This window comes from Cyprinus carpio, chromosome A6 (genome assembly GCF_018340385.1).
Source record: "Cyprinus carpio isolate SPL01 chromosome A6, ASM1834038v1, whole genome shotgun sequence".
Classification (NCBI taxonomy): domain Eukaryota; kingdom Metazoa; phylum Chordata; class Actinopteri; order Cypriniformes; family Cyprinidae; genus Cyprinus; species Cyprinus carpio.
Genome location: NC_056577.1, coordinates 11,289,994 through 11,316,253, shown reverse-complemented (window position 1 = coordinate 11,316,253; position 26,260 = coordinate 11,289,994). Strand labels below are relative to the sequence as shown.

The 26,260-nt window shown below is 39.5% G+C and overlaps 1 protein-coding gene and 1 pseudogene across 9 annotated transcripts in view; both read left to right on the top strand.

Annotated features, from left to right (window-relative positions):
• LOC109112830 (tensin-1-like) overlaps positions 1-26,260 on the top strand; it is a 114,091-nt gene that overhangs the window by 22,922 nt on the left and 64,909 nt on the right. For 5 of the 9 annotated variants that reach the window (XM_042758039.1, XM_042758041.1, XM_042758040.1 and 2 more), the window contains one exon: positions 24,541-24,655. In XM_042758039.1, coding sequence (XP_042613973.1) covers positions 24,541-24,655 — 115 coding nt within the window. Of the gene's footprint in view, positions 1-24,538; positions 24,656-26,260 lie in introns of those variants that run through there. The other 4 variants (XM_042758045.1, XM_042758044.1, XM_042758048.1 and 1 more) reach the window with 2 other exon arrangements.
• On the top strand, positions 9,957-11,646 carry LOC122145282 (annotated as a pseudogene).

The window sequence follows — 26,260 nt, the reverse complement described above, 5'->3', positions numbered from 1 at the left end:
CTGTACGATTCTAGGTTCCCTGGTCTTTGGACTTAACTTTCACTGCAGTCTAAGATACAGGTAACATTAGGATAATGTTGCTTGTATGCCTCTGCTGTTGTGGCCCTGATTGTTTCTTTGAGGAGCCATGGTATCAGATCCTTCAAGACTACAGCCATGGTGTCAATCCAAAAATAAATTATCCTGCTCACTTGACTCACTGATATACAGAATCGAATGTCTAGATCTTCTATCATAAGGTTTAATTTCAGCTTCATTAGTGTGATCAAGGTTTGCTGTCAATTTCGGTCTGGTAAGCCAGATTCTCATGGGGATGCAGAACCGCTACAAGGCTATGAAATGTGTGGATTGGGAGCCCGGTGTACAGATTTGAGTCATAGTCATTCATCAGAGTAGGAGTCTTGAATGTATTGCACTGCATTGACTGGTTTACATAAGTTACATTGTTGATATAACCAGGGGCGTTTCTAGGATTTTCATTTTAGGGGGGCTCAGCCCCCAATAAGGGTATGATTAAAAAAAATATTATTTGACTATTAGGGTAGGGTTGTATACTACTAACCTTATTGTAAACCACTATTTCATTGTATTTCCCTGTATTTCATATATGGGAGTAGAAGTACTGACTGAGCCATATACAACACCGTAAAAAAAAAAAAAGAAAGAAGAAAAATTTAGTTGTGACCAGTCACTAGAAAATTTTGAGTTGGGAATGTAGATTTTTTTTTTTCTTTTACAATGGAGACTTCCTGATTCATTATTAGGACATTCATGTTTATCCTTTGACGATACCACTGCTTTTTCTCATGAAATGTACGTGGAAATTGGCAGACAATAAACAACATAAGGGTTCAATGACTGCAGTGAATCTTGGGAATACAGTGGTATTGTGTGTGAGAGGCTGTCTACGTTCTATTCTCAACTGACTTGCTCATTTGCAGACCTACTCCCGCATGACAAGAAAAAAATTTGTATATCCATCTACAATGAAATATAAATTATTATTATTATTATTATTATTGAGCTTTTTAGTCTTTATAATCAACAATATGGTTGGTTATACATCAAGTCACCCCCTGAAAATTTATTTCATTTCAAATCATTTAACTAACCAGCTAATATTCATTAAGAATATAGACAAAACATGTATTAATGTAATTGTCTGTTGGCAACATGTTTAATCTGTTCTATATGTATTTCTATTTATTAAAAATAACAACATGAATTATCAATTTGCCACTTCTATAAATCAGTTACTTAAAAAAAAAAAAAAAAAATCACAAATCCCTTTACTATACTCACCTCTTACTCTAATATACAGTATGTATCATGATACACTAATGATTCATTATTACTTAATACAAAATTATATTTAATAATACAAAAACAAAATAACTCCACATGATGTGTTCTCTCTCTGTGCCCTTTAGTGCTTTCAGAAAATGATGTGTGTCTTTAATCATTTCTGTGCATGGTTGCATAATGTAATGCCAAAAATACACAATAATATGTTTTAAATTTTAAAAAGTAAATTAAAATAAATTATGATCGTTTTCTAAAGTACGTTTTCATGGGTGTTAATCGCTTCATTTTTGTTGGAAGAGAAAAACAACTATCACACTGTGATGAGGGCTGAAGGTGAACGCAGCGAAGACGTATTGGTATTGGATGAGAAACCGAACTGTGTATTGGTCCAGTAACATTATGTAAACTGCAATTACAAGAACTGCACCAATGCAGATGTCATATCATAGCAATCTATCAATAAATGCACACACACACACACACACACACACACACACACACACCTTGTACTCTCTGATGTTCGCTCTGATCGGCGCCCCTGCGGATTGAAAAATGTGCTGAATTCATGCAGACTCAGATCAGGGGAGGAGCTGAAACTTGACGCAGCTTGCGGCCGTTTCAAATGAGTTTTTAAAGGGGACTGAAGCGATTACAAATAAATTAATCAAATTTTTTTTTTAGGGGGGCTGGGCTGAAGCCCCCCTATAAAGGGCCTAGTGACGCCCCTGGATATAACAATGCTCCTCGAAGATGTGGTCTTCCCACTGTGTTCCAACAGAGGTAAAGTTTTTAGATGTGGTCATCAACATCTGATTGCTTGGGACTGGGGACAGATGCTAGACACTCTTCTCCAGGTCTCAGTTCATCCATTCCAGGGTGCTCTTGATAAACACCAGCTCCTGTAAATACAGACAAGGCATTATACAGTGAACCATCTAAAATTAGCTGGGTTATTATATGGTACAGGGTGATTTCTATATTAGATTTTTTGAAAATTGTTAAATATTGAAAACTAATTCATTTTAGGATATAATAATGCAGAATTTTGGTTTAGCACTAATGCACTTTTAATTGCCATTGCATGAAAGAAAAAAGGGCTGACTTTCCACATTTTGTTAACCAAAATGAGTTAATGAACAAATACTTTTAGGTATTACTTTGTTAAATGTTGCGATTTGAGCTGCAATATGGTAAACATCAAACAGATCAACCCATACCCACTCAGAAGACTCTGATGCATGGTTGTTCAGTTGCATTATTCACAATGACAAACCATCAAAGCAGTGACACAGGGCATATTTAGTCTCTGGACTCATACAGTGGCATAAACCTGGTGCAAGTCACTGTCTCCTACACAGCACCATTAAGCAAATACCAGGTGTACTGTTTTCCAACTTGGTCCAACTTGAGTTTAAACAGCTAATAGATGAATGCCTCCAGAAAAAAAAAAAAAAAAAAAAACAAAGGCCAGAATAGATCAGGAAGATAAGAGAAAAGAAAGGCAGCTAAGCCACCAGGCTTTTGCCCTTAAAGACATTAATATTTTTTCAGTTGTTTCGGATTGTTGCTGTTGGCTTGTTTGGGAGTAAACAAAGAAAATTTGACAAACTGTTACACTGCTGGCCACAAGTTAATGTAGATAACACCAAGCAACATGTTGGCTCCCCTTTCTTCACTACACTTCACTTCACAAAAATGTAAAGTCTCATGTATTGCGTGACATCTAGAGAAGGAATTGTCGGTGGTACTAAGCACTAAAATGGAAACTAATAAGGCTGCATTCACACAGTCTGGGTTTGGGATTGAAAACCACATTTTCTTATGGGTACGAGCTTCCAGCTAACAACAGAGCAGGGGTGTCAAACTCAGTTCCTGGAGAGCCACAGCCGTGCAGAGTTTAGTTCCAACCCTGCTCCAACACACATACCATGTAGTTTTCAAATAAACCTAAATGATTAGATTAGCTGGATCAGATGTGTTTAATTTGGGTTATATCTAAACTGTGCAAGGCTGTGGCCCTCCAGGAACTGAATTTCGCCTATTAGTTCAATAATATTCTTCCGGTATTTTCCTCTTGTTTTATTATATTATTGATAATAATTAAACTTGTATTGACTGAAGTATGCAGACATCTTTTTGTCGGGTGCTGTTGCCATGGTGAATCGTAATATCGGAGCTCCATTGATCATGGCTTTTTATAGTCATGGGTGCACACACTAAATTTAGAGTCAGCCTACTCAGAGTCGACTGAACTAACTCAATTAAGCTGTTCTTAAACCAAAAACTCAGAGCATCTCAGAGTAAGTCAACTCAGAGCTCAAGTTTTAACTCAGAGTTGGTTGAACCTCCTTATTGAAACGGGCCAGTGGAGTTCATTCATCATCCTGTAAATTTTGAGCAGTGTAGTTGTTTCTCCGATCACAAATGCAGACAGGGTTTTATGTTAATGCAGCACGATATGCAATGCAACGTGTAAAAAGACAGTACAAGTCATTATAATCAGTATTAATTTCCCCACTGGATGCAACAAATGCCTCGTCTGTAATGGGTTTTATTGGTTTTGTCTCATCGTGCCAGGAGACAGCATCACAGTATAGTAAGGGGCGTACCATTTCCGTCACATGCTTGAGGCACTCAGCCAATCACAATGCACTGGATAGCTGGCCAATCAGCGTACATCTCGCTTTTCAGAATGATGAGCTTTGTAAAAATCAATGCGTTTCAGAAAGGCGGGGCATAGAGGAGCAACAATAATGTACATTATGTGGAAAATAATGTGTTTTTTGGAACTTAAATCACATATACACATTGCATTACACCAAATACACAAAATAATGTTCTTTATAGCAATGTCATATGACCCCTTTAAAATTTTTTAGATATTTGGACCTGAAATAAGCCAGAAATACTCAGTATGAAAAGCATTTTTGCAGCATGAATGAATGAGGTATTTAAAGGAACACTCCGACTTTTTGGGACTTTAGCTTATTCACAGTATCCCCCAGAGTTAGATAAGTCCATACATACCTTTTTCATTTCTGTGCGTTCTGTAAGTGTTATTTGACGCACCCACTGCTAGCCTAGCTTAGCACAAAGACTGGATGTAAATGGATAATGGTAGCATAGTAATCCCAATAAGTGACAAAATAATGCAAACATTTTCCTATTTACATGTTGTGATCTGTATAGTCACAGCGTGTACAAATAACAAGGCTATATGAGACAGAGACTATTTTTAATCGTATAAATACTGGGAACTATATTCTCACTAGGCGTAGGAGCACAGCTAACGTTACTTGGGCGGAGTGGCTACTTGGGCGGAGTGATTAGCGCAGCACACGAGACGCCCTGTTGATGGTTCCGTAAACAAAACAAACGTGACTAACTAACTAGACGTGACTCGTGATCATGGCTGACTTTGAGGAATTGTCAGACTCAGAGGAATTTTACTGTGTATCAAACCAAGATCCAGAACCATATAGTTTTGAGCCAGAATACACAGACGAGGAGTTACAAAGTGCTGTAGAACACTCATCTCATCCTGATTAATAATTATCACAGAAAATGTATAAAGAATTATTACAGGAATTGATATATTTGAAATGCAATTTATTACAGCTGACCAAATACATTCAACAGCATATAATACAGTAATCTTAGATAATTGCATTACAATAGCCAAGAATATGGGGAAAGTAATAGCACAAGGCAAATAGTTTTTGCACAATGAACCCACAGACAGTAACGTTAGCCTACTATTTCACAAACATTTTCTCAAAAAAGAAAACTGCCCATCCCCCTCCAATTCATTAGCAAGTTGAATGTATTAGTCCTGAGAGTTACATTTAGCGCCGCTCATTTGTTATTGAGCGATACAGTGTAAAAAGTGTGTTCATGACAACACAATAATAACAATAAAGGGGATACACGGAGCCCCTATTCACGTAATAGTGTCACTACTAAGGTTATATTACATTAGCATGGCACTGTTACAGTATGGCTAATGTTAGTCATCTCAAAACATAACGGAACACTTACCGCAGCAACAGGTGATCCAATTTGTCCTGTCTTTATTGGGATGGCTGTATCCTTTATCACACGTTTCATGGTCCGTGTGGCAACTTGCATTTTTTCAAAATAGTCGTCTACAGTAAAATGTTCAGAGCAAACGAAATACTTGATGGTGTTTACAGGTGTGTTTGGAACTATACCCAGAACAAGTAGCCATCGATTCATCAGGTCAGCGTTTTTGGTTGGAATTCTATGAAACATCATAGTATTACCTGGTCTCCCCTGTTTATTGTCGCAGCTCTTTACAATACAGCGAACACCCATGATTGTACACTATAAATTTACTATCTAGTAATTGCTAACTCTATTACTCCAACTCTGAGCGAACTCTCTGCTCCTCACCACGGCGCGTCTCGAGTGCTGCACTAATCACTCTGCCCAAGTAGCCACTCCGCCCAAGTAACTTTAACTGTGCTCCTACGCCTAGTGAGAATATAGTTCCCAGTATTTATACGATTAAAAATAGTCTCTGTCACATATAGCCGTGTTATTTGTACACGCTGTGACTATACAGATCACAACATGTAAATAGGAAAATGTTTGCATTATTTTGTCACTTATTGGGATTACTATGCTACCATTATCCATTTACATCCAGTCTTTGTGCTAAGCTAGGCTAGCGGTGGGTGCGTCAAATAACACTTACAGAACGCACAGAAATGAAAAAGGTATGTATGGACTTATCTAACTCTGGGGGATACTGTGAATAAGCCAAAGTCCCAAAAAGTCGGAGTGTTCCTTTAAACATCACTTACACTTTAAAAAGGGGGAGAAGACTGTAATAAATTCTGGGTTTACCTAAAAAACCTGCTCCTGACCAGGTTAGGTTCATAGAGTAAGTTACCACGGAAACTGACTCTGAGTATAAGTTACCTGTCTTTCAGAAACAGGCTTGATTTACCCTGCTTTCTCGGGTTTAATAAACCTCCCATTCTGAAATGGAAAACCCAGAGTTTCCCTCATTTCAGGGTTAACATAGTCATAGTTTTCACTTAACCTCCTTTCTGAAACAGGTCCCTGGCCTTGACCATGGCTGCATCCGAAAACTTAGGCAGGTGACTTGCTGCCTCGCTGCCGTCTCAGGCAATGACTTTGCAGGTAGCGTTTTTGCACGAAGGCACCTCATGAAACTGATTTTGGACAGGGTTCTGAGGCAGAGTAACGGTTTAATGATCTACAGCAAAATATAGAGAGCTTTGGTGATAAATAAGTGGATAGTGGCATTACTGAAATATTAATTTCTCACTAGAAATGACATAAAAAGTGGAAAACGTTGATCAAAAACATACATTTACTCACAAACTGACCACCGACTGCAACTTTCAGATGCCATCTTTAGTCTTTGGCTTATCGGTCACAGAATGGAATGCATAGGATTGTGGGATATCAAAGGCAGCGAAGGATACATCTATGCTGCCTTCAAAAATCGGCCAGATGAAGGCATCTCAGGAGACAGGAACTGAAACTAACATTGAATTCGGACTTGCCTTGATGCCTTCCTACCTTGGAATGCGTCCTCTGAAGGCAGCATTTTTCAGTTTTCGGACGCAGCCCATGTCTATGTGCCTCGATGCTGCTGCCATGTGATTGGCTGATTAGATATTTGCATTAATGAGCAGTTGAACAGGTGTACCTAATAAAGTGGCTGGATATACATTTGCTTTATATTTGACTGTTAGCCTCCCTGCTTTCCAAAATATTGGCATTAGCATGTCATCAAAAAATCCATATCACTAGTGCATCCTGTTGTTTTGGTGTACAATTTCAACTTCTTTGCTTTTCATAAGTTATTGCAGTCTCTACCATGAGAAATTGACCTGAGCCTTTTAAGCCCATACTGTACAATATATTTAACACTTCCCAAACAGTCTGCACTAAGGACCACAAAAATCATTTAGAACTCAAGTTGATTTTTTTTTTAATTATCTATCTATCTATCTATCTATCTATCTATCTATCTATCTATCTATCTATCTATCTATCTATCTATCTATCTATCTATCTATCTATCTGTCTGTCTGTCTGTCTGTCTGTTTGTTTGTTTGTTTGTTTGTTTGTTTGTTTACCAAATTAAATTTTATTTATTTTTTTATTTATTTCTATTTTTGTATTTTTTTACCATATTTATTTCTATTTTTGTATTTTATTAAGACATCCGGGATAAATGACTCAGCTGAGCTCAATAAAACCAAAACATGTGCGTCCAGGCTTAATTGGTTGCACAAAGACCAAGCCAGGATGAGCAGACACGGATTCATTAAGCCAGGTGAAACCAATCCTGGATAGGTGCGCGCTCACGGCTCACTCAAATAGACCCCGCCACAGATCACAGATTAACTGATTTACCATGGCAACTAGAGCCGCGTACTTTTCCCCGTCGGAAGCAGAAATCCTCATGGAGGCATACGAGGAGGTAAAAGATATAATTAAGAAGAAAGGCAACACCGCCACAGTGATAAAGCAAAGAGAAAAAGGCGTGGCAAAGTATTGCAGACCGCCTGAATGCGTAAGTAGTGCACAATTACACACTCACCGCTCCGCTGAAACATCACAATTACAAATCAAATATTTAATTCACATCTCCAAAAACGCAGTTGTACTGTAATTATGAAACGGTTAAATTTTTTATTGAAATGCAACTGCATATATGAGTGAAATTGTGTAACGTACTCCCATCACACTGTATAAAGCTATGATATATTATTATTATTAAAGCCTTACATTATTATTTTACGTTACTACGCTCAGTACGGTTTAATCTTAGCCGTTGTACTCTGCTTATTATGTTGTCCACCGGTTTTTTTTTGTGTTTCCCCTGCTTTTATTAATGTAAAGCAGCTTTGACAGAATGAAACAATTGTGAAAAGTGCTATATAAATAAAATTTTCTTGAATACATAGATGAGCTATAATAATACTCACTTTAATTTATATAGCGCCTTTCAAAGGACCCAAGGTCGGTTACTCACTGCACTGCAAAAATGTCTTTCTTACTTAGTATTTTTGTCTTGTTTTCAGTCAAAAAAAAATATCAAAAAAAAATCTTAAATATTTTCTAGAGCAAAAATAACCTAGGAAAATAAGCAAAAAAAACTCTGCCAGTGAAACAAGAGAACTTTTCTAAAAGTAAGTGTTTATGGAAAAAGTAAACTTATTTCAAGAGAATTTTTCTTATTATATTGACAGATATTTAATTTTTTTGCTTGTTTTAAGCACACATTTACTTGAAGTTTATATTTTTTGGTCTAAACCTATACTTCTTTTGCTAGGTCATTTAGAAAATCAAGAAAATACATCTTTAGTGTTTTTTTTTTTTAAATATTTTTTACTGAAAACAATACAAAAATACCAAGTCATTTTTGTCAGTGTGACTCCATTAAATGTTCTTGTGATAAAGAATGTGTGTGTGTGTGCGTGTGATGTAGATTAAACATGAACGGGCCAAAACGGACATGGCAGCAGGTCAAAATCAAATACAAGAACATTCTGCAGAATGGTATGGTCCCTGACTAATATTTAACAAAGCACAAGCATATATTGTACCCAGAAGGTGCCTGCTCACACATTGTCTGTACTGTTTTAGCAGTGAAAAAGAATACCCACAGACAAGGCACGGGTGGTGGGTCACCAAAGGCTGACCTTACCCCAGCAGAGGACATGGCCTTGGAGCTAAATAAAGGCAGGCCCGTCTTAGAGGGTATCCCTGGGGGGAAAGAGACGAGCATAGGTTCCTCCCAAGATGCCACCCGCGTCATCCAATGTATGTCCTTCCATCTCTACATGGAATACAACCACATTCATATTGAATCAATTTGGACTGTCTGACTTTGGTTTACCTATTGCCTTGCAGTGTCTGGCAGCACTGTGTTCCTGTTAGAGCCACCAGCACAAGCACCAGACGATGCTGATCCAGTGAGTACTCCATCAAAGGCATACTGTAGGCCTGGCATGTCTTGTCTACTAGCTTCAATATGAATCCGATTAAATGTGATAGGGTGAAAGCCCCAGTGCAGCAGCAACAGCACATGATGGAGACGATGATGAGGAGGAGACCATCTCTGTGGATTCCAGAAGGCATGAGGTATCATGTTAAGACTGTGAAAGTACTATTTACTCTACAATGGTGAGGAGTCCTCATCAAAATCAAAAAATCTAATTTCTTTTACAGGACCCAGATGTTATACAGTGGGAAAACCAGCCTGGCAACATAGTGCGTATTAATAAAAGGACACCACATCCTGCCAAATTCCAGCTGCGCTAATTGTATTGTGTTCACAGAGCTCACAAGCTATCAGAAAGTTGTATGGCAACCACCTCCGGTGCCAAAATAGAACTGGCAGACATAGACATTCAGTACAAGAAGAAAAAGATAGAAAATCTTGCACTGGAGTCCGAAATAAAAAAGAGGACAATTAGGAAACTGGACCTTGAAATAAAAAAACTTGAGAGGGAGGTGAGATATGCCTTCAATGTACACTGTATGCTAACTGTAACACAAATGTATTAATCATTATTTTTCTTTCCTCCCCCAGCTCCAAGAAGATGACACAGCTCAAAAATAAAAATTAGGTATATTCTTGTAAAGTCAAGTGAGCCATGACATATGAGCTCTTATTGTGAGCACACAGGACGGTGGCATCTTTCTAAGGTATTTTTTATTTTCACAGCAATCAGTACAACCAAGTCATCGTTATAAGGCACCGGCCTCTTTTGCCCACCCCCCCAGCACCAGGTGTGGCCACTAGCCTATATGAAGGCCCAAAATTGTTTGTTCCTTTCTGCTCTGACAATGGCATGCCCATTCTTGCGAGATGTGGTGGATGAAGAAGCACTTGTGCTGAGGAGAGCCTTCAGGCGAGAAAGGGTCTTCAGGGACCGGTTGGACCCACTGGCCTTCCCTGATGACCATCTATATGAAAGATACAGGTTTTCTGCAGATGGCATCAGGTATCTATGCAGACTACTGGGTTCCAGGATTAAGCACCGCACTGCACGGAGCCATGCACTGAGTGTGGAGCAAATGGTTTGTGTGGCCTTGCGCTTTTTTGCAAGTGGAGCCTTCCTGTACTCAGTGGGGGATGCAGAACAGCTGAACAAGGCCACAATTGCCGCACAATAAGGAGTGTGTGTCTGGCTATCAAAGCATTAGCAGATGTCTTCATCTCCTTCCCTGGCCACAGAAGACTCTGTGACATGAAAGAGGAGTTCTATAGGATTGCAGGTAAGAGGATCTACAAATTACAGGACAACTGTTAACACATAGTAGGATACTCATTACTTTGTGTGACAGGTTTCCCCAATGTCATTGGTGCAGTGGACTGCACACACATAAGGATAAAAGCCCCCTCAGGTGCCCATGAGGCCGATTTTGTGAATAGGAAATCCTTTCACAGCATTAATGTTCAGGTGAACATAACTGTTTGATATTGTCCATTGACGAACACTCTGCATTGCCAATGATGTGCATTGATTGGTGTAATATTCCTCATCTTTATGATTTCAGATGGTCTGCAATGCTGACTGTGTGATCAGCAATGTTGTGGCAAAATGGCCTGGCTCAGTCCATGACTCCAGAATCTTTCGGGCCTCTGAAATCTATCAGTGCCTATCACAAGGTAAGCCACACAACCCCTATTTATAACCATCATGGCTGTGTCAAGAATATCACTGTGTTTATGAGGTAGTAATGATGAGATTTTGTGTTGACAGGTGAATTCTCTGGTGTGTTGCTGGGAGACGGGGGTATGGCTGCCAGCCTTTTCTCCTGACACCTTTCACAGACCCCCAGGAAGCACAGTAGGCCTACAACCATGCCCATGCCAGGACCAGGGCCAGAGTTGAAATGACCTTTGGCCTCCTGAAGGCACGCTTTCACTGCCTTCACAAATTAAGGGTCAACCCTGTTAGGGCATGTGATATTACTGTGGCTTGTGCTGTCCTCCACAATGTGGCCTGCCTGAGGAAGGAGAGGGCCCCCAGAGTGCCACCAGCCATGGACTGGGACAATCTGGCAATCTTCCCTGATGACGACAGTGGTCGGCTGCTGAGGGACCAATATGTGTTGAATTATTTTAGTTAGTATGTGTGCTTTCAATTTAGGTAAAAAAATGTCCTGCTGTGGCAGAGGAAATAGGGTTTTTTTTGGGTTGGTTTTTTGACGAATTTGGCCTCTTATGATGTTTGTGCGGTATACTGTGTGTAATACAAGGCTGCAGGGAGGCTACTGCATCCATTCATTTGTCTGTTCAGCTGATGTGTATGGATTTGTCCTGCATTTTTTTAGTGTGCAGACATGCAGGGTGTCTTATATACAGACCTTTGAATGTGTATGTATCATTTTGTATAATATGCTTTGATTCTGTGCTTTCCATCTTGTAGAGTCACTGTGACTTCAGTTTCGAAAGGAGCTGATAGTTTACCTGCTTTGTTTTGTCCTTATTCAATAAAGGAACATAATGTTACACATTGTTTTTTTATATTCATATGGAATGTGTATTTGTTTATATGACAGAGTACTAGGGCCCCATGAGGAAAAAAGGATAAAGTCATAAATTTATGAGGCTGGTTCTTTCTGCAGAAAAGCAACATATTCTTTTTACCGTTTTGATAGTTATGACAATGTGATACTTCATATTCTGGCACATCAGCATGTCTTTGTTTATGAAACCATACTGAAGTACAATTTCACGAAATGCCCCACATCTGTCATTTTAACAACTGTCCTCCTTTTAAAACAACTGGTTACAATATTATGACTTGTCTTTTTTTTCCCTCTGTGGCCCTAATATTCTATCATTTTATATATAGCCTTATAGTCTATGGGAAACTGTAAATTATCTAATGATAGTAACATCATCTAAAAATTATTATTTATCCAAAATGATTGAAATTAATGATCACAAACGTTTAAATAATGACAGTGGGTCTAGTTATATGTGATAACAATGTTTAGTGAGCAGTGAAATAACTATTGGTTTCCATTTGTGGCGACTGCTGACTGACATTAGGGATGAGATTAAATAGATCCTGGAATTTAGCCTGGTCTGGAGCAGGCTAGCTCCACAGAATAAATCTCCATGGTATTTATACCATAACATATCCTCCTGCCTCCTATCCAGCTTTAGTGCAACCGGATTAGGGATCAATTGAGCCAGGATCACCAAGATATCCTGGCTTAATCCCTTATCCTACTTTTGTGCAACAGGCCCCTGATCATGTCTGCTTTATTTATTTATTTTCTGGATTCTATGTTTTATGTTTTAATCATCATCACCAAAAGTGATGGTAATCAAATAGATACACAAAAATATAATCAATTTAATCAATGAAAATATTACAATTTATTTACAACAAAACATTTTCCTTAAAACAATGATTAATTCAAACTATTATGGTATATTAACTTAGATAAAGAAAATTGTAGTTTTCCTGTGTGCTCACAATAGGAAATAAAACTCAGGCTTATTTGATTTGTATGGACACACATGGGGGGATAATCTGGTAACCGTGGTAGCTGTGCTTCCACAATTAGTTCTGTTGATTTGAACACTTTTAACTCCAGAAATTTTATCTCTGAAAAAGATAACACTACACATTTTGCTTTGTAGTGACAAATCAGTCATTTGCAGTGGCTGATAATATTGCGTAGTAGAAACAGTAATCAATTATTCTGAATGAGAATTCCTAATGGTTGCACCGGATGTTTATAAAGCATCGACTAGCAGGCGGAGAAGCCTTCTGTTCAGTTAATATACTGCTTTGACAGAGTACCATACAATTCTCTATTCCTTTTTAAAACTGGCAGATGCTTCAGTGATGGGCTGATCTGGGAATTCAGGCAAGCTAAGCAGAGGAAGGAAAGGGAGTAGCAAAAGATAGCAAGTAGACTGGCCATGAAAAATTTAAGTAACGTTAGCAGGGACATAAGCAAGCAGGCATGCAGGCAAGATGGAAGAAAGCGAGGCTTGGCAGAGAAGGGAGGAGGGAAACTAAACATTGGGGGTGGGCTGCTTGAGAGAGAGAACTGCACTTAAATAAGAGAGGAAGGAAACAAAATAAAAGAAAGAATAAGGAACAGAGAGAGAAAGGAAGGGGAGGGGAACAAAGGAAGAACTGAATAAGGGTATAAAGCAGGGATCCTCAAATCCTGCCCACAAGATCCATTTTCCTGCAGTTTAACCCTAATCAAACACACCTGAGCACCCTTACGTAACAAAAATATATGGGATACACTGCAAAATATATTGTGATATATTACATAATACATTTCCATATATGGGAAACTATTGCTTATTTTTCAATATACAGCAATATATGCATTGACAATGCATGATTATATAGTGATACATACAAATATATTTAGAAATAAAGACAAAATGATGCATCTAATATTGTATTGATCCTTTATTGAGTACATATTGCACATACATGTTTCCATATAAATGTGAATGTACTGTATGTACACACATATACAGACATTTACGGAATGAGTTTCAGCAATTTGTAATTCCCAGCATGCTTTGCTTCTGACTGTTAAAGGAGAGTAAAAATTTTAGATTAAGTGCTATTGCATGGGTTTTGCTCAGTATTATTATGGGGGAGATCTGTTAGTGTTTAATATATTATTTTGAAATTTATTAGCGCTTCTGTTATGTGTACGTTTGTGGGGTTACCATTGTGCTGAAGAGTAGAGCCTCCGCATGATATCACTGACTCTTCTTGATTTTATAAAACTTATTATTTCTATAATTACCTAGGGACACAATTTTTAATTAAACCAAAATTTTAGAGGTAATTCATTAAGTGCCATTTGTCCACTTGAAGATCTTCTTGCTAAAATAAACATTGCTACACAACAAAATTGAAGCTGCTTTTGTCCTGCGGATTTCAGCTGTAACCAAGGATCAAACACACCTGAAACTGAACATGCTAAGCACGCTATTGATATTACAATCATCCACGTGAAGCTTACGGCGGGTAATCAGAGTAAACAAAGCAGCGAGTGTTTTACATTTTATTTTCCCTCAGAAAAGACTCGCTGTGACAAATAAGACATAATTCACCCCAAGAAGCTTTGGATTACCTCTGGATTATTGATGCAGCTGCTAGATCCAGCAGAGATCATAAACAAGAGTAAGAATTTTTTTATTAACCTACTTGTATTAGTTTTCACATAACTTGTACACATTTTACTAGTTAGACTTTTCCCAAACTATAATTCCTGACTAAATGTATAATCAAGTGAAACATTAAAGTTTCATTCACAGCATCTAAATGTTTCACGATGCCAGGATGTTGTTTATTATTATTATTATTATTTTTATTTTTTTATTTTTTTAATGTTCTATAACATAAACAGAAATACGATAAATAAAAAAAAATATGAGTTATAATGTTACTAGCCTAATGTCAGTAAGAATGATTAGACAAAACTTTACTTTGATAGGCTATTTTCTGTTCACGAATATAACCATACAGTGGTGTGAAAAAGTGTTTGCCCCCTTCCTGATTTCTTATTTTTTTTGCATGTTTGTCACACTTTAATGTTTCAGATGATCAAACAAATTTAAATATTAGTCAAATATAACACAACTAAACACAACATGCAGTTTTTAAATGAAGGTTTTTATTATTAAGGGAAAACAAAATCCAAAACTACATGGCCCTGTGTGAAGTAGTGTTTGAGTTCAATTTCTCTAGCCACACCCAGGCCTGATTACCACCACACCTGGTCGCAATCAAGCAATCTCTTAAATAGGACCTGCCTGACAAAGTAAAGTAGACCAAAAGATCCTCAAAAGCTAGACGTCATGCCGAGATCCAAAGAAATTCAGAAACAAATGACAAAGAAAGAAATTGAGATCTATCAGTCTGGAAAGGGTTATAAAGCAATTTCTAAAGCTTTGGGACTCCAGCAAACCACAGTGAGAGCCATTATTCACAAATGGCAAAAACTCGGAACAGTGGAGAACCTTCCCAGGAGTGGCTGGCCGACCAAAAATACCCCAAGAGCACATTGACAACTCATCCAAGAGGTCACAAAGTACCCCACAACAACATCCAAAGAACTGCAGGGCTCACTTGCCTCAGTTAAGGTCAATGTTCATGACTCCACCATAAGAAAGAGACTGGGCAAAAAAGGTCTGCATGGCAGAGTTCCAAGACAAAAACCGCTGCTCAGCAAAAAGAACATAAAGCTCGTCTCAGTTTTGCCAGAAAACATCTTGATGATCCCCAAGACTTCTGGGAAAATACTGACGAGACAAAAGTTGAACTTTTTGGAAGGTGTGTGTCCCATTACGTCTGGCGTAAAAGTAACACCGCATTTCAGAAAAAGAACATCATACCAACAGTAAAATATGGTGGTAGTAGTGTGATGGTCTGGAGCTGTTTTGCTGCTTCAGGACCTGGAAGACTTGCTGTGATAAATGGAACCATGAATTCTGCTGTTTACCATAAAATCCTGAAGGAGAATGTCCGGCCATCTGTTCGTGACCTCAAGCTGAAGCGAACTTGGGTTCTGCAGCAGGACAATGATCCAGAATACAGCAGCAAGTCCACCTCTGAATGGCTGAAGAAAAACAAAATGAAGACTTTGGAGTGGCCTAGTCAAAGTCCTGACCTAAATCCTATTGAGATGCTGTCGCATGACCTTAAAAAGGCGTTTCATGCTCAAAAACCCTCCAATGTGGCTGAATTACAACAATTCTGCATAGATGAGTGGACCAAAATTCCTCCACAGTGCTGTTACAGACTCATTGCAAGTTATCGCAAATGCTTGATTGCAGTTGTTGCTCCTAAGGGTGGCCAAATTAGTTTTTAGATTTAGGGGGAAAACACTTTTAGGGGAAAACATGTAGTTTTAGATTTTGTTTTCCCTCAATAATAAAAACCTTAATTTAAAAACTGCATGTTGTGTTCACTTATCTTTTACTAATATTTAAATTTGTTTGATGATCTGAAACATTAAAGTGTGATGTTAAAGCTGTTCTTCTGAACTTTCTATTCATCAAAAACCCTTAAAAAATATTCTCAGCTCTTTTCAACATTTATTATTATTATTATAATTATTATTATTAATGTTTTTTTTTTTTTTTTTTTTTTTTTGAGTAGCAAATCAGAATATTAGAATGATTTCTGAAGGATCGTGTGACTGGAGTAATGATGCTAAAAATTCAGCTTTAAAAGTCAGCTTTGATTGTTCCTAATGAACTGTTTAACTGCACTTGAAAGTGAATCTCAAGTTATTTTGTGGGATAATTAAATATATTCTAAATAAACTACAAACCTAAAAATATATACATTTATTCTGTCCTAACATTCTTTCTTGTAACTCTTCCCTCTCAGTCACACACCTGACTGAAAGGCTCATTATGCAGCTCATTATGTGGACCTTCTCAGGTGTGAATCACACTAATATTCATGGTCAATCACGCCTACTCGCATATGCCCTTTCGAAACAAAAAGTGTCTTAGAAAATTTAAATCAATCTATTGTTTTCTGGGAGTGGGTAAACAAGATTATATTCACATCATTTTGAAGCAAAAATTCTAGGCTACAAGGTCCATGTTTGACAGTCTTGTGTGACCTTATTTCAGTGACTTCAAAATTGTGTTTTTCACTAACCACGCATAAATGTTGTTTTCTCAAAACCACAATCATGTACATACATGCTATTTAAATATTATTGTAGCCTAGTTTGTACTGAATACAGTGTTTTCAGACTTTAGCCATGTATATGTTGATAAGCAACTGAAAAAAGCACAAAAGTCAGGGCATGTCAAAACTTCTCCAGGCCCCCAAAATTTGCTAAATTTGTGTAAGCAGTACACATCAAAACATGCATACTCAAAACAAAGTGCATACCAGATTCATCATAATTGCGAGTCATGAGCACATCCACAGCTGTAAATCCCGGTTTAGTTAGAAAGGGAAGGGTCCACTGAATGACAACTCATAGAGCACTTTTAGTCAAATGAAGCAATAACGTTGTAATATGGATGATATTTCCTTTGTTTACATCTCATTTCTTTGGGGACACTATTGTTTGTATCCGTTATGGAATAACCTATGCTATCCTTGGTAGTTAAAAACAGTATGGTTTTGTAGCATACAGTGTCACAAACAGAATGAGTCCATCCACTTAAAAACAAAAAAAAAAGTGGAATATTGTATATTGAATATTGTGATGGCTCGTGACGCGCGCTGTGACGCACATATCATCTGATGGGGGCGTAACTTAACGATCAGCTTTTTGCAGAAATAATTCTTTCTTTTTTTTTGTTCTTCAACATTTTTCATATATGTGTGTGTTTTATGGGGAATGTGGCTGTATCTGCATGATTACCATCTCTATGACTGATAATCTGCATGTGATGGACAGCTATCAGTGTGAATGCGGTCTATACGAATAGAGTGTGATTATTGACTGTATGGTGCATCTGTATGATTACCATCTGTATTACTGGCCATCAACATGTGATTACCGACTGTTTGAGTATCTATCAGTGTAAATGCTGTAATTCTAGCAATCTCAGGATGTACTTTAATTGGCATACATATTTCATTCTTTTTTTATTTTTATTACTCAAATTATTCTTATTGTATTTTTCTAGGGCTCAAATAAATCACTTATACGATGTCTAAGATTCTGTCTATTGTTTTATAATTGAAAGGAATCTAATTATTTATTGTATCTTCTTCAGATTTGAAATAGAAACTCATGAGAAATTTGACCTTCAACCCATAATTTTTCTGGATTGCTCCAGGACTGATTTCATGTATTTTTATATGAAATTGAAAAAAAAAAAAATCAGGGTTAATTTTTTTTTCAAGGCACTTCAGTGTCTATAACTTTTCATCTTTTTGAGCATTATCAACTCTGGATGGGGGGCAGTAAAGCCCGAATGGTCTTCTTTCTAAAGACACCAATATTGTGTTTGTAGCACACTGAAGTCAGGAACTATTACAATTTTAAGTTAGGTAGGTCATTTTCAGCTGTGAGTCCCATAATGGGGGTGAAGGTTAACAGGTTATACGCGGTTCAAATGGAAGGCCACATAGGTCATCAGGACTAACAACCAAGTCATTTCTGCTGATTGACTGGCCAGCTTTGAGGGAATTATTCAAATGATCTGTGGCAGGGGTTTATGTCGATGTGAAAGTATGCATCTTTCAGATCCACTGTCAGAAACCAGCCCTCAAGACAAACCTGCGCGAGGATCTGATTCAAAGTTAACATCCTGAATGGCTGTCTCATAAGAGAGCAATTCAGAAGTCTGAGATCTAGAATAGGTCTCAGCCCGCCACCCGTATATGCCAAAAGGAGGGCGGTCTTAAGCATTGCTCAAAGGGAGGGCCCTGTAGGGTCATCAAGACTTTGGACAAGTCCCAGGTTGGCACGTCAGAGGATGAGGAGAATTCAATCTCTGGGAACCGGATTTACTGGCCAGCTTCGAGGGAATGATTCGCTGTAATAGCTGCCGCATAAACTTTGAGCGTAGAAGGCTTGTTGTACTAGCAACTCCTGCAAGAAGTCAGCATGTGGGACACATCACAAGAAACCGGGTCCAGGCTTCCTGCTGCACATCAGTCACAGAAGACTAACCATTTAAGGGCATAGATAGTGCTCTCATAGATAGTGCTCTATCCTGGTGTCTAAAATGGTGTCTCTCACTCTTGCTGGAAGTTGTATAGACTCCCGTTGAGGCTCCAGACATGAAGGCTCCACAGCTCTGGATTTGCTCTATGCCCAAAGTAGGAGGCATCAAGCTATCCTGTAAAGGGAATGTGATCTGAGACCACATTGGTGACTGATATAGGCTACCACCATCATGTTGTCTGATCTGACCAGGACGTGATGCCCCCTTAAGGCTGGCAGGGCCAAGGCTTAAGGTTTTCAGGGCCAGAAAAACCACCATCATCTCGAGGCAGTTGATATGGAGGTGCTGCTCATGGATCGACCGGATAGCCCTATAACAGGGTGCCTCAACCTGTGTTGTAGGCATCCATCATAACTATCTTCCTCCTGGAGGTCAGTCCCAACTGCTCGCCTGGTTGAAACAGGCGAGAAGTTGTCCAAGGGGCCACAGCTTTGATACAGCGATGGGTCACCATGACGTAAAACCGGCCAAGGCACCAAGCGCGGGACGGGACATGGACTTAGAGACAAAATTAAAGAGGCTGCAAATGAAGTAGGCTTAGATGAATCATAGAGGAGGCGGCTGCTATTAGGCCGAGCATCCTCAGGAAAATCCTGAGGAGACGTGAAATCCCTGGCTTGAAATATGCCGCCAGTAACTGAATAGCCCAGGACCATTCCGGCGTAAGCCATGCCTGCATTCAGTCTATTACAGCCCCCAGAATGACCGCTTGCTGTCCGGGAGACAAATTAATCTTGTGTGGGCTGATTTTCAACCCGAGGTGCTCCAGATGGCTGATCAGCAGAAATCTGTGTGCGATTAGTTCCCGTTCTGGTCTGGCTAATACCAGCCAGTCGTCAGGGTAATTGAGGATGCGGATTCCCATTTATGTCAGAGGAGAAAGAGCAGCGTCGATGCACTTCTTAAAAGTGTGAGGGGCCAGAGACAGTTCAAATAGGACTATGTACTGATAGGCCATTCCCTTGATGCAAATCTCACGAATGGTCTGTGACTGGGGGTTATGTGGATGTGAAAGTATGCATCTTTCAGTTCCACTGTCAGAAACCAGTCCTCAGGACAAACCTGCACGAGGGTTCTGTTTTAAATTTACCATCCTGAATGGCCATCTCGTAAGTGAGTGATTCAGAAATCTGAGATCTAGAATAGGTTTGAGCCCGCCACCCTTCTTTGGCATGTGGAAGTAGCGGCTGATAACCCTGACTCGCTGATCGCTAAAGGTACCATTTCCGTGGCACCTTTTGCAACCAATGTTTGTACTTCGGACCAAAGAACATGAGCTTTGTTGTCCCGAGAGTGAGGAGAGTAGAGATGCTTTTTTGTATGTGGATCCACTATCAGTGGTAAAACGTTAAACTGCTCGATGCAGATGAGGTGCGCTAATCCTTACATGTAAAACACACTGGTGGATCAGTGTGTTGCAGGGAGTGTGAAGCACGTGGGACCTATGTCAGCATGAAATCCCTCCAGCCCTATTGCTCAGCCCTGCAATCTGTCTCAGTAAGCGCAGCATGACTGTGGACCTGTGCCAGCATGAATCACTCAATCACTCACTGAGTTCGCTGTTTCTTCCTCCGAGGCAGCTGAGAGAGGAGAAATGAGAGGGGCGGGGTTGCCTTCACTGAAGAAAGTGATCCGTCAGTGAGCACAGCCTCAGCGGTTGACACACAAATATGAAGCTGTCAGCAATACAGAATCATTGGTGACAGCTTTCTACTCCAATCTGCCTAGAAGGATTGAGCTGCTCGATGTAATGAGGAGCGCTGATCCTTACGTGTAAAACACTGGCGGATCAAAGTTGGGGGGGAGAGTAAACACGTGGGCTGTATGCCGGCATGAGATCACACAACCCTTTTGCTCAGCTCTGTGATTAACAATTTCTTTCTCCGAGCTCGCTGAAGAGAATGAGGGCATTGCTGCCTTCATTGAAGAAGGTGGTCAGTGAGCAGAGAAAAGTGAGACTCATGCTCTCAGTGAGAGCAATCTGTCTCAGTGAGCGCGCTGCCCAGACAGGCGACACACTCACTGGGCCCTTCTATGCCACATTCACGGCGCGACATTTGAAACAACATTGCTTGGAAATTTGTTCTTTTAGTGCACCGGATAGCTACAGGTTAAGGCTTCTGGCTTTTTACTCTGTTGGGGCTCTTCGACGACAGCGAGCTGCAGGCTGAGTTTCTTCCTTCTTCTTCGGCTTCATAGTCCAGTGTCAGCAAAGAGATGATCCTCGTTGCTGAAGGAGAATATTCCAATGAAATGGCCCTCTGAGCCGACTAATATAGAGGTCGGCTCTGCCCATTCTGATGGGCTAGAGTGCCATTGGTTTGTGCAGCTACACAAACGTGACCAAATCAGGCTTCAGTACTAGTGTAAACAGGAGTTTCCCCATATACAACGTGAGAGAACATTTGAAAGGGAAAGCAAATTTACCAAATTCTGAGTATACCCTTTTTTTCAGCTGAATATTCATCCATAACTATCAATATAACAAGTTATCGAAAACAGTCTATGTTATTTTTTTTAATAGTTCCCTAATTATCAACAACATTAACACTTATATACAGTCAAGCAATATCACAAGCAAGAGTGCCGTTTTCCTAATATCTTCACAATTGCAAAGTATGATGTTGAACAGTTAAACAAAAACATAATATTACACACTTTCTGTTTTCTATGGTAGCAAAGAGAGCGCAACACGCTACAAAAGAAAAAACACCTGCAAATTAAGAAAACATCATCAATTTGACAATGTACGCACTGCAAATACTCACTACACAACCAAATGCAGAAACATGCTGCAAATACAGAAATGCACAAGTATACAGACCACAACAAAGTTACCGTTTTAAGTACTGTGGCGGGAGGAGCAAACAACAGACACAATGGGTGTGGCGTAAGGCCTTGGAGATGCTTTTATTTAAAGGAAGATCAAACATAAAATGCCCAAAATGGTAATAAAGTGTTCTGAGGGGAAACAGTGTCCAAAATAAACAGGGGATCTGGTGTCCTTGTTGTGCTGGGGAGTTGTGATGGAAGGGCGGTGTTCAGAAAGGAAGGGTACAGGTAGGGTACAGAGTCCAGCGGCTGCATGTGCTTCCCTCTCTGGTCCAGGGCGTAAGGGGCAGTGGCTTCGTCACAGCGACTCATCTTCCCTGGAATAACGGCCCGACATCCAGGCCCGTCGACCACGTCACCGGTGCAGTTCGATTCCGGACAGCAAGTCTGGCAGCTCGCGTCTCTGGTTGCGTGGGAGTCTCTCTACGCTCCCCTCCTGGACCCATGAGGACACCAACATGCATTCACAGGGGGAAGAGACCGGTCTCTATAGGAGAGGTGCACTCGGCTTTTAACAGTGGTGGTCACGAGGCTCTATTCACTTCGGTGTGCCTCATCACACGCCACGAGACCTGGCTGTTCCTGCGCTCCTCCTCTCTTACACACCCACTCCTGTCGGGAACCTGGTGAAGGGTGGCGATTAAGGGACAGGGTGATGATGATAATTAGGGGGAGGCAGCCGATTCTGTCACAGTACTTCAGTGTCAAAATGTTTTAGCCAATCAAATCAAAGAAGGCGGAATTTACTGTGTGTTTACATTTCACAGAATCCGAGCTGTGCGGCATTTGAATGCGAGCTGAGGTAAGATGTAAACAGCTAAAAATGATGAGCCAGTATTACAGTTTACTGTATTTTTCATCATTATCATAATTTTTTATCATAAAAAAATCTCTTGTCAAGCAAATGAAAAGCACAATAAAACAACCCACATTCTGCACTACATGCCAAGTCTTCTAGAATTGTTATATTGTTATAAGGCAGGATTTACTGTTCACATTTCACAGAAATGTGGCATTATTGCCCACACAGAGATCTTATCTCACCAGAGTCAGTCTGACCACAAGGCTATGGCTCAGGTGGTTGAACTATTCCGTTAATTAATATTTTACACCAGTTTTCCATCTATGGGGGTAATTATAATAATAAATAATATTTAAAAACAAAAAAACTTCTCATCTACTTGATTGAAAAAGCCGTTCAAAATTCAGCAGCCAGTTAATCAATTATTCATTGTCTTGAAACTTTCAATATCCATGCAGGATGGCTGAATGAAACCATGTACTGGACTAGACTCTAAATTCCTCTTTTAATAATTGACTATGCCTGGCGGGTTTCTAATGTTCAAGAAACCACTGTGAACTTGAAAACCTTTTTTTTTTTTTTTTTACTCTAGGACATTTGTCCAATTAACTAGAAAAAAGAAAATATTTCAAACATTATCAAAATAATTTATATTTGTTAAATCATCTGGAAGCCATGAGCCAATATGTTTTCTTTTTTCTTTGTCTGTTTGTTTTTTTATTTGTTTTTTGACCTGTTTAAAACCAAAACAACTGTATGCATAGCATATGGCTTGTTTGGTATTGTTCTCCACACATGTGATTGGACCCCCAATGATGCATGTAAATGTACACGCTTCTCCTCAAGGTCACTATAACACACAAATATTTCCCATTCTGAATAAATGCTGTGCTTGGTAAATTAAGTAGTGTTATTTTAGGGAATGAGTTTCCACACTTCTCTCTGGTTTCCACAGCCAAGGTTACCCATGCCAGGCTGTGCCATCCTGTCAATGTGTGACAAAAACCATTAAGATTTAGGTAGATAGTACAGCTGAAAATGCTGAGTATCACACTTTTTCTTACCTTGACCAAATGGCTTTGCGGCACAGGGACTTAAAGGTGCAACAGGTGATTGTCTTCAGAATGTTTTTTTTTTTTTAATGCTGGTTGAAAGTCTCTTCACATCCCGATAGCAATCATTAAGTTAAGTGGTTTAAATGTATTTATCTGTATTTATATATTCTGTGGAAGGTGTAGGACCAAGAAATGTTCATCCAATCATAACGCTCGATACGAGCATTTTAATTGGCTTTCCTACCTGCCTGTCAACGTATGTATTTGCATACCTCTGCGCACCCTGTTCGTGCAGACAGGATACATCATCAGCACATTCACGCACGCTGTGCAGACAGAGCGAGAATGGCAGGCAAGCATCAACCCGATAATCCTTCCTGGTATTGTGGTACTTTTACTAACTGTAATATAAAGTTTTCTCACTGGTGAATGACACATGATGTAGCCCAGTGGTTCCCAATTCCAGTATTCCAACTCTGGTATTCTGGACTGTCAGTGTATATGCGTTCAGGTGGCATGGTTTTGGATGGCGATTGCAGAGAGGGTGGGACGTTCGCTATCAATGCTATCAGGCTAAAGTTAGCATTTTCCAAGATCTCCTACTGCACCTTTAATACATGTGTATTATGCTTGTGTGTGTGGAACAGTTATGTTGACTTCCTTTATGTCATTCTAACAATGAAACAATAAAACAACACAGGATCTAACATCACTTAAAATTATCTGTGAAATTTTTGTAAGGTTTAAAACACTGAATCCCTTGTTCAGCTCATTGAATGCATTTTAACACTCTCTCTCCCTCTTTGCCCCTTTAGACAGAAGACTTTGAGGCTGTTCATTCCCACACCTTCAAGGCTAAGACTTTTAAAAAGGCCAAGAGTTGTGCAGTATGCAAGCAGGCTTTGACGAAGGAGGGCCTGGTCTGCAAAGGTCAGTACTGCCATTAGAACAGATTCTATTAGGTTGCTAATGTGTTGGCAATATACAGTATTAGGCTTCAGCATCTCTCCTTAGGTATCTCATCAAAAATGGTCTGTGTTCATTATATATCTGGTTATCCAAGCCTGTATTTTGTATTTTTGATATAAAATATTTTCTTTACAAAATATTTTGTGTTAAATTTAATTATCTGTCCACAAACTATTAGCCGTACAAATGTTACATTAGTTTTTACATTAGCATTTACAAAGTAACATTAGGATGCTGTATTACCCTACCTAGGAACTAGTGTAAAAAAAAGCCTTTTTGGATGGCAGACATACAAGATTGAAGTGGGGTAGCAAATGGAGCTTGACCAAAACACCACAGAGCTTGACTAACTCACTAGCCATTTATTACTCTTTTGTTCCTTCCATCATCACATTGTCCTTGCCTGTTTCTTTTTTTTTTTCTACTAATTGACAACATTTCTGATACAGTGAAGTTCATTAAAATTGATGCAGAACAGAGCTTCAAACACAGCTGAACACCTAGAAACATCTGGGGCCAGATTTACTAAACATTGCAGAGGTTTCAGTAGGTGAAGATGCAGGCGGCGGCATTCCAGTTTTTACTCCCTCTCCATTTCCAGGTCTTTGGGACTGCTGAGCGGGAGCAGTCCCAGCCGTCCAGCTCCTCATATAGCCAGACCCAGAAACAGAGCGTCGGTTGGGGTCCTCTAAACAGAAAGCGGATCTGCAGACCGTTATTCTGTCAAAGAGGACCTCGGCCAAGCTATACCAAGGCCAAGGCCATACCGAGGGGCACCTTCACTGATACCCATCCCACCCCTGGTGCTTCAGGGCTCAATTAGCTCAGATGAGCGAAATTCCCAGCTGCCGCCCGGCGACGGTACGGCACAGGAAAGCTTGTCCCCTCATGTGAGGGTGCTAGAGCAGTCAGGTCGGTCATTCTCTGCCGGTCATCCACTCCTCCAGCAACACCAGAGGCAGTCTCGTGAGACTGGTTCCCTTAGTAGACTTTCTGACAGCTTGGAAACTTCTGCCAAATGTCTCACAATGGGTCCTGCATACTGTAGAGAGAGGTTACAGAATTCAGTTCAGTTCTCATCCACCTCACTTCAACGGGGTCATTCCTACATTAGAAGGCCCCAAACAGGCTCTAGTATTGGAACAGGAAGTAGACAGTCTCTTGAGGAAGGAGACCATAGAACGTGAGAGAGAGAATCAGGGTTCTACAGCCATTATTTCATTGTTCTGAAGAAGGATGGAGGGTTGTGTCCAATCATAGATCTGCGTCTTTGGAACCGCGCTATCAAACCATTTCGGTTCAAGATTCAGAATCAGAATTCAGAATCAGAAAGAGCTTTACTGCCAAGTATGCTTGTGCATACAAGGAATTTGTTTTAGTGACATAAGCTTCCAGTAAACAGAGACAACAACAACACACAGACAAAAAAAAAAAAAAAAAAAAAAAAAAAAAAAAAAAAGGATAGACAAATATTACAAAATAAAAAAAATAAAAAAAATTGTATGAACAGTTGTTCTATAGATGATAATGGAATGGTCTTTTGAGGTGCAGTCGTTGGTGTACAGG